Source organism: Delphinapterus leucas, chromosome 2 (assembly GCF_059928025.1).
Source record: "Delphinapterus leucas isolate spDelLeu-1000000601 "Yukka" chromosome 2, BTC_Dleu_Yukka2, whole genome shotgun sequence".
NCBI lineage: Eukaryota > Metazoa > Chordata > Mammalia > Artiodactyla > Monodontidae > Delphinapterus > Delphinapterus leucas.
In genome coordinates this window covers 39,603,383-39,615,970 of record NC_143130.1, presented here as the reverse complement: position 1 = coordinate 39,615,970, position 12,588 = coordinate 39,603,383, and the positions used below count along the sequence as shown (strand labels likewise).

At 48.1% G+C, this 12,588-nt stretch overlaps 1 protein-coding gene across 1 annotated transcript in view; it reads left to right on the top strand.

Annotated features, from left to right (window-relative positions):
• Window positions 1–12,386, top strand: part of SLC28A1 (solute carrier family 28 member 1) — a 44,703-nt gene extending 32,317 nt beyond the window's left edge. Inside the window, 9 exon segments of the mRNA XM_089906224.1 lie at window positions 5,978–6,096; window positions 7,148–7,321; window positions 7,442–7,549; window positions 7,551–7,597; window positions 10,704–10,781; window positions 11,525–11,623; window positions 11,786–11,800; window positions 11,803–11,896; window positions 12,171–12,386. Coding sequence (XP_089762350.1) covers window positions 5,978–6,096; window positions 7,148–7,321; window positions 7,442–7,549; window positions 7,551–7,597; window positions 10,704–10,781; window positions 11,525–11,623; window positions 11,786–11,800; window positions 11,803–11,896; window positions 12,171–12,243 — 807 coding nt within the window. The 3' untranslated portion in view covers window positions 12,244–12,386.
• Window positions 12,387–12,588: the final 202 nt, after the last annotated feature.

Here is a 12,588-nt window from a genome sequence, read left to right as displayed (position 1 = left end):
ACACACAGTCCCCAACCTAGGCCACCCCTGGAGCTTTGTCCTACTCTTCCTGTACCCCGTCCTCCCACCTCCTCTCCTTTACACCCTCTCTGGGCACAAGCCCTTCCTCTACTCCTCAATGATTACTTGTGTAGCTTTCTGAGCACAGTACATTTCTAAATCAAATTCCAGTGGTATGAATCAGGCCCTTAAACCAATCACAACACTAGTGCATGGCAAGCAGAGATGAATCTTCAATGTGTCCCCTACAAAGTGCCTGGTAATAATGCATTACATTTGTGTAAAACACTGTACTTGTTTGTGTTTTCACATGCAAGTCTTTCAAGTTCTTATTTTTTTCCCCTTAAATATCGAAGAAATTCTTGCTTCTTACAGAAGTGAATAAAGTAAAAAAACCAAAACACTTCACTCCCACTTCCCATGGATAACTGCTCTTACTAGATGAGAACAGCAGTGCTCAAAGTGTCCTCAGTGGGCCAGCAGCGACACCTTCACCTGGGAACTTGTTAGGAATACAAATTCTTGGGCCCCCCCTGTAGACCTGCTGAATCAGGAATGCTGGGGATGGGGCCCAGTGTCCTGTATTGTAACAAGCCTTCCAGGTGATTCTTATACTCGCTCAATTTGGGAACCACTGACTTAAAATATGTCATTCCAGATATTTCTGTGTAAAAAGTCATTTAAGTACATATAACTGAATATACATATACTTGCTTTTTTTTTTTTTACTAAAGGTGAGGTAATTCTATTCACAGTTTTCTGCAACTTGCCTTTTTCTTATAAAATGCTGAGCATGACATGAAATCCGAAAGTGTAAAGGAAAAAGTTGACAGAGCTAACTAATAAAAATGAAAAACCTCTGAAAGGTAAAAAATCACAATTTTTAAAAAGTTTAATGATTGATCAAGAAAGAAAAGTTCATAAATGATAAACAGATATTCAAGCTCACTGATAAATTAAAACAATAATAACTTATGTTTCTTCTCAAGGATATGCAAAATTTTACATGCCTCTAAACGGCAAGGCTGAGGGGCATTCATATACTCTTTTTTTTTTTTTTTTTGGCTGCGTTGGGTCTTTGTTACTGTGCGCAGGCTTTTCTCCGGTTGCGGCGAGCGGGGGCTACTCTTCATTGCAGTGCGTGGGCTTCTCATTACAGTGGCTTCTCTTGTTGCAGAGCACGGGCTCTAGGCACGCGGGCTTCAGTAGTTGTGGCACTCGGGATCAGTAGTTGTGGCTTGTGGGCTCTAGAGCGCAGGCTCAGTAGCTGTGGCGCACGGGCTTAGTTCCGCGGCATGTGGGATCTTCCCGGACCAGGCCTCGAACCCGTGTCCCCTGCATTGGCAGGCAGATTCTTAACCACTGTACCACCAGGGAAGCCCCACATACTCTTTATGCGAGTGCAATTTGCTCTAACCTTTTTGGAAAACACCTATCAGTCAATTTAAAAATACTCCTCTTTGATCTAGTTGGGAATATTATGATACAGAAATATTTTCACAAGTGGTCAAAAGATGCAAAATTCCAACATTATTTGTAATAGCTAACAACCTAAGAAACATAAATGTAGAGCAGTAAGAGAATGAGCTGGGTAAGTTCATCCGTGCAATGCACGGTCACAGCCGCTAGGGTGAGGTGGGCCTCTGTGCGCTGGTTTGGAGAAGGGCAGCCTGCCTCTCCCAGGGCCCAGGCTCTCCTGATGCTGTGTGTGAATGGGTCGGGGGATGAAAGAATGACCAGTATTGGTCTCAAATTCCACCTGTCTTTCTCATCTCTGTGTTTGAGGATGGCCAAGGGGATGAGCTAACCTGCCCCTCAGTCCCTCCTTCCCTCAGGACACCTGGGCCACACCAGGAGGCTCAGCTCCGCATACCCACAGAGCTGTCTGGGCAGGATGGCTGCTGCCTCGTGACTTTTCAAGAAGGCGCCTTGCACTCTGAGGCTTTGTCTTCTCCGCCCAGCACCCTCCACCTAGAATTTTAGAGGTCATCTGGTTTGCACCTTTCCTCACCAAGGCCTAGGAAGGGCCCATCAGAGCTGATGCATGCCACACCCCTCCCCCATACCTCACCACCAATTGATTTTGGAAGGAATTTGATATTTCAAAAATGAAAACTTGAAACTTTGCTCCTGAAACTTTTTTCATGGTGGTGTATTGGGGGAGGGGTTGCCCTGCTATCTTTGGGACTTAGAGCCTTTAAATGTCTTAACCTTGCTTTGGGTCCCACAAGCCAGTTAAAAGAATGGTATTCTTTCTATCGCATAAGCGTCGTTGCCATTACTTAAGACTAAAGTACTGGAAGAACTCTCTCCCTTTTCCACAATCGCCTTACAGCTCAGCCTCCTTTCCTTCCCTGTCCCAGGCCAGAGTCCAGGCCCAGCCCCAGGCAGGCGGGCCTTCCCACTGAAGGGGCCTGGTACCCACTTCCCTTTAGCTCTACAGAATGTGCAGAGGACACCAGGATCAGCCTAGTGGTCGCGGGTCTCCATCCACAGCCTCTGGTTCGGAAGCCCCAGGCTACCACCATAGCTGGCCTGGTGAAAGGCACCTAGTCCACCTTCCTTCCCTCGGCGTCTGGATCAGCCTCCAGGCTGGTCACAGAGAAGCTCTCTTCTGCCCCCGCCTGGCTCTTGGCCGCCACTACAGCAGCCCCCGAGGTTCCTCCCACAGCCCTTCCCACCCTCTCCCCTCTCTCCTTTCATGCCCTCTTCCAGGCAGTTCCTCACTGTATCTTGGGCTCTGCCCTTAGACCCTGAATTCCAAAGAGAATCCCCCCTTTCTCTCTCCTCCTTTCTCTTTGATGCTCAGCTTCTGGCTGGCTCTTCCCTGCACCCCTCCTATTGCTAAAATTTGGATATTTCTAGACCTGTGCTGTCCAACACAGCAGCCACTAGCTATTAAGTGGCTATTAAGCCCTTGAAATGTGGTCGGTCTGAAATGAGATCTGCTGTGAAACTTAGTATGGAAAAATCAATTAATATATTTTATTGATAAGTTTTACATTGATTACAAGGGTAGAAAATAATATGTTAGGTATATTAGGTTAAATTAAATACATTAATGAAATTAATTTCATCTGTTTCTTTTTACTTTTTTAATTGGCTCCTAGAAAACTTAAATCACGGTTGTGCTATATTTGTATCAGATGACACTGGTCTAGACCTTCTCCCTGGTCTGAGGTCCCAAGTGTTACTTGACTGAATCCTTTCACTGTGACCTCCACATACATGTCCCTTTTCAGTGTGTTTCCCAAAAACTCTAAGGTAGGCACGAGCTCTCTCTGCTAAAACCCCAGAAACTGGTCTCCCTACCCACCCCTTTGGCTCGGGATCATTGTGAGTAGAGATCCAGATGTGTGCCTTGGGCCGTGAACACAGGATGGGTTGAGGGGATGGCCACTGATGTTTCTCAATCAATTGTGCAAGAGTGGGAGCCCCTGGGACAGGGTCTGGGAGGCCCAAGCAGGGCCAAGTAAGAGTCAACCACATGCTTAGTTTCTACACCTGTAAAATGGGTGGAATTACTGCCCACCTCACAGCAGTCTAAGAATTAAATGCCATAATAAACAGAAAACACCTGGCAAGGGACTTCCCTGGTGGTCCAGTTGTTAGGACTTTGCCTCCCAATGCAGGGGGTGAGAGTTCGATCCCTGGTCTGGGAGCTAAGATCCCACATGCCTCACAGCCAAAAATCCAAAACATAAAACAGAAGCAATATTGTAACAAATTCAATAAAGACTTTAAAAACGGTCCACATCAAAAAAAATCTTAAAAACAAAAAAACACCTGACATGGTGTTGAAAAAGTGGTTGTTCTTTCTCTGACATATTAGGGTCAGAAGTCCAGCCTTCTAAAACTGGCCCATTTTATGCTTTGGAGTGTCTGGATTTATTTCTTTTCTCAGTAAAGACCTTTTTGAAAGTTCAGATGGATGGCTCCTACCCTCTATCCCTCTTCACATAGGACACCTTTAGGTAGAGGAAGGAGGGCCTTGGGCAGGAGTGGGCCCTGTCATGCTGGGACAGAAGGCATTCCTGACCTGGTGTCTGGAGGCAGCGCTGGGGAATGTCATGGCCCTGAGGCATAACTGGCAGCAGAGAGGCCGTGTGTGGGCTGACCCAGTGCCCCCGGGAGCCCTGCCAGTGCAGGACTCAGCCCTTTCCAAGATGAGCAGGAAATGACTGCCTGGGGCATTTGAGGCAGTGGCCACGACTGGCCCATTCAAAGGACAGTGTCCATGAATGTGCAAGGTGTACTCCCCACTGAGACTCGAGTTGACAAACCAGATGTGGCCTCCAAGCTGGAGGAGAGGGGAGGGTCCTGGCTGGTGGAGGGGAAAATCCCAAGATTCCAGATGTGGTATTGTGCCCGCTGGAGCTGGGCGGCTGAGGAGGAGGCCAGCAAAGTCCCAAAGCTTGGCCTGGAAAGTCCAGAGAGGACACCTGCCTGAGGCTGGCTATTTCCATGAGGAGCAAGGCCTGCACACCCAGTGGCTGTGATGGGGGCGCGTGGGAGGTGGGTGCTGGAGCTGGTACACATCTTAAGTGGTTTCTGCTTACCGCTGAAAGGAAACAAAGGGGCTTTAAAAGAAGAAGGAGGAGGATATTACAAGGCTTTCAGAGCCTCAGAGGGTCTCTGAGGCCTGGTTCCTCATCAGTAGTTCCTGGTACTTCCATGGGCTTCTTTGGCCGTCTGCTTTATTCGCCTGAACATGTAGCTTAAACTTACCTCCCCTCCTTTTGTTCCTTTTTATTTAAAATTTTAAAACTGCAGTTGATCTATTACAAACTTTAAGAAGAAGTCTATTTTACTTTTCTGCTTATAAAGACAGTATATATCATGTGGACATTTAGAGATATACAGAAAAGCTGAAAGAAAAGAAAATCACTCTGGCCCCGCTAGCCAGGGACAGACAGCTGGTTGACATTTCAGTGTATTTCTTTCTGATCTTCTTTTTATGCATAGTTGTGGAGTTTGTTTTTTTCCCTATCGTTGTGGGTATGCTCTATATGCAAGTATGCAGGCATTTCTCCACAGTATTGTGAAGCCTTGGTAACCATTGTTTTTGATGGCAGCTTGACAATGCATAGCCATCCCCCCATTGTCAGATGTTTGGGTTGGTTCTAATTCTCCCATTTGGTAAATAACACAGTGGTGAAAAAGTGTTCCATCTCTGTGAAGAGAACAGGGAAGCAGAGGGTTTGGGACCACAGTGAGGATGAAAATTCAGGAAGGGAGAATCCCGGGGGTCTGGCAGCTCCATCATCTTGCTGTGAGGGCTTCTATAGCGTGGCTCCAGGAGACCGACCCAGGGTCAAAGGGTGGGTGTTGTATGTTGTAGGGGCAGATTTCCTTAGAAACAGCTCTCTGACCACAGGAGTAGAGGTGATGGGCTGCCTTGAGGTGGTGAGTTCCCTGCCACAGTAAGTGACAGGAAGGATCCTCTAGAGGGAAGGCTTTCCTTTACTATGAGGTCAAGTTAGGTCACATCTTGGATCCATTCCAACTCTCAGGTTCTGTGAGCTTTGTCTGAAACCATCACAAACCCCTCAGCCAATGATGAACCAGCCCTCAGATCAGTGGTCAAAGAGAGACAGCCTAGAAAGGGAGGAAGAACCTTGAACTTGGAGCCGAAAGACACAACAGGTCTAATTCCTTCCCTTCCTTTATTTTGGGCAAGTCATATTTAACCCTTTGGGGCCTCAGTTTCCTTGTCTGTCAAGTGAGATAACAGTACTTGCCCTGCCTAACTTCCTGGAGTCCTGGAGGAGGTGTGGGAATAGAAGGTTCTGTGCATACAGCCTGTAACCCTCTACACGTAAAATGTATTACTATTATCAGTGACAGTGACAGCAGTACCGATGATGGTGATATACCAGCAGGGTAGAGTACCATGTCCCCCTGCTGCCCTGGGCCACACTTCTTGACCTCCACATTTCCTGACATCTCTTTATAACCCTCATTCTCACTCTTGCAGATCGATGCTGCCTCCTTAATTGCTGCCTCTGTGAAGGCTGCCCCTTGTGCCTTAGCCCTCTACACGGAGGTGGAGGAGTCCAAGTTCAGGGGTGAGGAAGGAGTGAAACTGACCTACAGGTGAGCACAGCAGGAGGGTCTGCAGAGAGGGGAGTGGGGGGGGAGGGGCAGAGACAGGAGCAGAGGTGGGGGCAGCAGCAGGTCCTATTTTCTCTGCCCATCTCTGTCTTTCACCAAACGCAGCCCACTTCCTCTCTCTCTCACTGCCCTGGTCGCAGCTTCACTTGTGAAGATATAGACTCCAGTTCTTGCTTCTTATTTTCCAGTCTCTGACCAGCAGGAAACATGGACTAGTCAAGGCATGGGCAAGTGACCTGGTTCTTGGGGATGTGCCTGGTGTGTGTGTGTGTGTGTGTGTGTGTTGAGGAGCGTCGTTAAAAGGTTCCACACCACTTTCTCTACATGCCTTGAGGTCTGATCCCCAGTGTCAATCGCATTGACGTGTTGAGCACTGTCCTTGATTTCTCTCACCTCCTAACATCTCTTTATCATAGTCTTAGCAACCTTTGTGTAACATTTAATTCTTAAAAAATGTTGAAAGACACGACTTTTGACAAATGTGCTTGTGGATACAACGGGCATCCCCAACTGCACAACTTCCTGAAGGTCTAGAGCAGAACTGCCCTAGAGAAATATGAGACATCTATAATTAAAATCTTCTAGTAGTCATCTTTTAAAAAGTAAAACCGAAGCAGGTGATTTTAATAAAATGTTTTATTTAACTAAATATATCCTAAGTATTGTCATTTTAACAAGTAATCAATATAAAAATTATTAATAAGGTATTTCATATTCTTTCTTTTTTTTTGGACTCAATCTCTGAAATCTGGTGTGTATATTTGCAACACATTTCAATTCAGATCAGCCTCCTTTCAAGTGCTCAAAAGTCACACGTGGCTAGTGGTTTCTGTCTCGGACAGCATCTGTGCTAGGAGTCTGGGTCTTATCCTAGTGCTTGGGCCAGCCTCTTTCTCTCTCTGGCCTCAGAGGGAAAACAAGGACCACTGGCTCTGAAATGCTCTGTCCAAGGTTCCTCTTTGAGCTGTAGGGTGGGGAGCCCTGCTGTTTGTGGAGATAGGCCAATAATGATGGCTCTTGATCCCATCAACAGAGATGCTCAAAACCTCTTAGAAGCAGCTAGCAGTGGGGCTGCCATGTCCGTGAGGGTCGTGACCAACATCGCAGCCAACCTGATTGCTTTCCTGGCTGTGCTGGACTTCATCAATGCTGCCCTCTCCTGGCTGGGAGACGTGATGGACGTCCAGGGGCTCAGCTTCCAGGTACAGTTCCGGCCACCCACGCAGCCTGTGGAGGTGGTGGTCCTGGTCGGTGGGTGATGGTGGGTGGACACCCACAGATCCCAGGCCAACCCCAGTCCCAGCCACTCCTCTTGCCTCATGCCTAGGCTCATCTGCTCCTACATCCTGTGGTCAGTGGCCTTCTTGATGGGAGTGGCCTGGGAGGGCTGCCCGGTGGTGGTTGAGCTGCTGGGAATGAAGCTGTTTCTGAACGACGGGCGCCGAGGAGTGGGCCGGTTCCAGGAAGCAGTGGATCTCTGTGAGTGTCCCTGTCCCCTCCCTGGGGCAGGGCGTGATGCAGCGGCTCCCCTGTGGGCCCGGCTGAGACACACTGAGGGGCTGCTCAACCTCCCACATCCCATTGCCCTGGGCAACAAGACAGCTTCAGAGGCCATCTTTCTCAAGGCCTCTTAGGAGGCTGAGGTTGAGAAAGAGCCCCGTTGGAGGTATCTGAGCTCCAGCTGTAGACAGGCCACCATCCTGTGCGGCCCTGGGCCAGCTGCTGCACCTTGCCTCTTCTGTTGGAAAACAAGTGTAGAACCTGCCACACCTACCCCGAAGGAATGGATGGGAGCATCTAATGAGCTAAGAGAGTAAAACGGGGAGACCTCACCACCACATTCATCTTCAATATATTGGATTCAGTTCAGGGGTTGGTTTCTTCTGTTAAGACTTATTTGTTTATCTATCTATCTATTTATTTATTTAGTTGCAGCACGCGGAATCTTTTTCTTTAGTTGCAGCATGTGGGATCTTTTAGTTGCGGCATGCGAATTAGCATGCAAAGTCTTAGTTGAGGCATGTGGGATCTAGTTCCCGGACCAGGGATCAAACTGGGCCCCCTGCATTGGGAGTGCGGAGTCTTAGCCACTGGACCACCAGGGAAGTCCCTGTTAAGACATTAAAAAAAAGAAAAAAACTATAAAAGCTTTCTAAAATGAAACTCTCTAAAATAATAACAGCTGTATGTAACATGATTGAGAATGACAAAATTACCCATCATCTTATCATCCCAAAATTACAGCTATTATAATATATAATATAATTATAATTAATTATATTATAATAAATATAACAATATAATATATAATTCCATTATTTGGCTACTATACACAACGCTGAAATGAATAGCTTTTTGCACAGGACTTCTCCCTCCTCTCCGAGCATCCTCAGGAGCTTTCCCAGATGTGGGATGACTGAATCACATGGCACGGATCCTCGTGCGGTTGCTGCCAGTATCTTTCCCAAGGGGTTGTAACAACTGAAACCACCCCAGCTGTGCCTGTGAGCATTGATTTTACCACACACTGAACAGGGCTGAGTAGCCTCTTAAAAAAAAGTTTTGATACGTTAAGGGACAAATAATGGTTCATTGTTTTCATTTGTTACTGGGTTACTAGGAACTTTTAATAAAAAATTTTTTTCTTGCCTTTTAAATTATTTTTTTAACTGTAAAGGAATGTACTCTTTAGTTTAAAAAAAAAAAAGTTTGTATGGAGTAAAAAGCCCAGGTTTCCCCTCACTCCTCATTTTCAGCTCCAGTATCACTCCCTTCTCTAGAGATAGTGGGTGGTATGTGCCTTCGGGATCTTTTTAAATGAACTTCATTCCTTCAGCAAGTATTTGTTGAGACCTCTGAAGTGCCAGGCCCTCTGCTGGGTACCAGGGATAAAAAGGGGAATTCGACAGACATGGTCCCTGGCGACATGGAACTTACACCTAGTGAAAGACACGAGCAAAACGCAAGAAAGCAAAGGAATAAAAAATCTTAAAACCACAATTTGTGGTAAGTTCTCTGATGGAAACAATAAGAGGAAACAGGGAGGGGGTCTTCCTTGACTGGGCTGGTCAGAAAAGGCCTCTCTGAGATGTGGTTATTAGGCCAAGACTTGCAGGGAGGAGGAGGGGCCAGGAGAAATTGGGAAGAGCATTCCAGGCAAAGAAAGAGGCACATGCAAAGGCCTTGAGGTTGAAAATCACTTGTTTGGAGAACTGAGAGGAGAGCAGTGAGGTTAGAACAGGTGGTAATTGTAAAAAAGAGTGACACAGGCCGAGGAGCAGTAGGAAGTTACTGAAGATTTGACTTTTGACATTTTAAGATTACTTGAGCGGCTTGGGAGGGTGATTGTAGGTGAGTAAGCAGAATGCAGGTACCTTAATTTTTTTTTCATCAATTTGTATAAACTCTGTGTGTTACAAAGATATTAACCCTTTTCTGTTACATTTTCTACATATATTTTTCCTCGTCTTTTTTTCTCCCCTTCATTCTGTATTCAGGGACTTTTTTAAACACAAAATTTACACCAAATCTTTGCATTTCTTCTGTAATATCTAAATTTAGAAAGTTATCTCCATTCCAAAAATCTGGCAAGGGTTAAATTCCTGAAACAATATGGTGAAGTAGTTAAAATCATGAGCTTTGGAGTCAGACAAAACTGAGTTCAAATTCTGACACAGCTGCATTTTTGCTGTGTGAACTTCCTCAGTCACTTCTGTGAGCCTCAGTTTGCTCCTCTCCAAAATGAGAGTAATAATATTATTTTGTAACAATAATAATTATTCTATATTTTTTCTATTATTTGATGCTTAAAACATTAATCTGCTTCAGTGATTTAGAATTAATTTTTTATATGGTGTGAGGTATGGGTCTAAGCCAATCTTTTTTTCCAAATTGTTCCATTTTGGCTCTTAACACTTCTAAGAAATTACACAACCGTTCAGAGCAAAAGGGAAGGAGAATTACCTTGCTTAAATCCCTCCCCTGTGCCTGGTACTTCCTGTACATTAGATGATCTTTATGACAGTCTTTCCAGGCAGCTACTATTACTCCCACATTCCTGATGGAGAAACTAAAACTTAGGAGGCTATCGACTTGCTCAACCTGAAATAGGCCATGGCAAGCCTGGAACCCAAGCCGACTGGGCTCTGAATCCCTCCCTCTCTTCACTGGGCCACCATCCTGCTCTTTGGGCATGACAGCACCTCAAAGGACCTCAGCCTGAGCACATTCTCCGTAAACAAAGGTGCGGGGCTGCAGCATGTCGGGAAGGGCCGTTCGCCCACTGCTCCTGGGTACAGAGCTTAGTAGGGCCAAAGTGAGAGGACTGGGCTAGCCTGAATCATACCCAGAAAGGCTGGTAATTAAGGAGATTCAAGGGCAGATGAGGAGGGGGCTGTGTTTGTGAGGTTGTGCAGCTTGAGTTGACTTAGAGGTAGGTGTGCATGGCTGGGAAAGGGCGGCACCGAGTGCTTCAAAGGTCAAAGGCACATAGGCAGTGGGTGAAATTAAGGCCAGGGTACGGGGTGGTTTGAGCAAACTCCCGTCCCATCTGAGGAAAGCCCCTCCCCGCTCATCTTCTGTCTTCTCAGGTCAGAGCAGAAATACGACGTTTGCCCTCTGTGGATTTGCCAACTTCAGCACCATTGGGATCATGCTGGGAGGCCTGAGTGAGTCCTATAGGGGCCTCTCGGTATCCTGGAGAGTCGGGGATGGACACTAGTCCTGGCTCTGAGATATTTCTTGGGGATCTGTAGGTCTCAGTTCTCCCATTAGTCTAAGGCAGAGCCTGAACAAGGCGGCCGTGGAGCTTCCTCCCAGCCCTGGCATTTCATGATTTCTCTGCTGCTGGGGTAGCCCAGGAGGTTAGCACCTTGGCCTTGTAGGCCAAGCCTGGCTCAGGGCTCTGGGGAGGGTCGGGAGGTGTGGTGGTGACCTGCCCTCCGAGGCTTTAGCTCCCGTACCCACAAGGGACAGGCAGGCCTGGAGGGGCCTAGGGGAGAAGGCTCTGCACAGCTCTCAGCTCTTTACAAAAAACATTTCCACCCCCTGCAGTTCCCTGCCTGGTGGTGTAACCACCCCGTTTTGCTGAGTCTTGCAAAAGTGAATGATGGCCCAGGTCACTCAGCTAATAAGTGGCTGAACCTGTGTTTAATCCCAGGTCTGCCTGACTCCAAACTCACGTTCTCTTCCTACAGTTGCCACTGATGGCATGTGGGGGGGCCGTGGAGTGCTACCTAGGGGCCCGACTCAGGCCAAGGAGGACTCCCAAACTCAAAAGCATCAGGAGGACAGCGTCTGTCCCTCTGGCCACCCAGAAGAGAAAGGGGTGCCAGCAGATGCAGCCGGAGGCACAGATACAGGCAGAGGGGCATGCTGAGTCCTGGCCCTGAGCACTCCTGTCCCCTTGCAGCCTCCATGGCCCCCCAGCAGAAGAGCAACTTCTCCCAGATCATGCTCCGGGTGCTCTGCACGGGGGCCTGTGTGTCTCTGGTGAATGCCTGCGTGGCAGGTGAGTGCAGGCCTGGTGGGCTCAGGGCTCAGAGCCCTGATTCTCCAGCTGGCCCTGGTCCAGGGCCAGGCACTGGGGCTCTGGCCTCTCTGGAAGTCCTTGGGTGAGGTTGGAGGGTAGTGAGGGGCTGGGCCCTGCCCACCAGCTGCTTTCCCTGCACAGGGATCCTGTACATGCCCGGGGGGCTGAGGTCGACTGTGTGTCCTTCCTGAACACGACCCTCAGCAGCAGCAGTTTTGAGGTGTACCAGTGCTGCCGCCAGGCCTTCCAGAGGTGAGAACCTGGGCCGTGGGGCGGAGGGACCCTGACAGTGATGGGGTGCAGGAGGCCCGATTTCCCGGCGGAGGCCTTTGGCACCAGGGCAAGGGATAGAAATGTCATGGCTGTGGCTGATGTGACCAAGGGAGGAGGAAGTGGGGCTTGAGGACCAAACTTAGAGATGAAGTTTGGACCAGAGACATGGAGCAACTTCCCCAAAGTTGCACAGCCTTTAGTGGCTAGCAGAGCCAGGCCTAGAGCTCAGACTGCAGCCTTTGCTTCTTTTCAGCACGGACACGGAGTTCACCCTAGAGGCCCTGGACAACTGCTGTTGATTTTATAATCACACGATCTGTGCATAGCGGGGACAGAACATCTCTATGCCTTCTGGAGTCTCTTCTTCCCCAGGAAGCAGCTGTCCCCATCTCTCTCTCTCCAGGCACACCCCCTTGGGGAAGCCGCAGGGCTTAGACCCACCTCAGTCATAAACTGGGAAGGGTGACAAGGTGAGTGGGCAGAGTGAGTACGTAAGTAAATGAGGGTTGCCCCCCCACTCGTCCCCACCTTTCTGCTCTCCCATTTCCTACCTCCCCAAGTGTGAATTCTCAGGGTCACCTCTGCCTCTTCTCTCCTCTCTATATCCAAACAGCTCCCTGCTCTTCCCTATACCCTCTGCCCTGGGTCTCCCCCATTTACCCTTCCCTTCT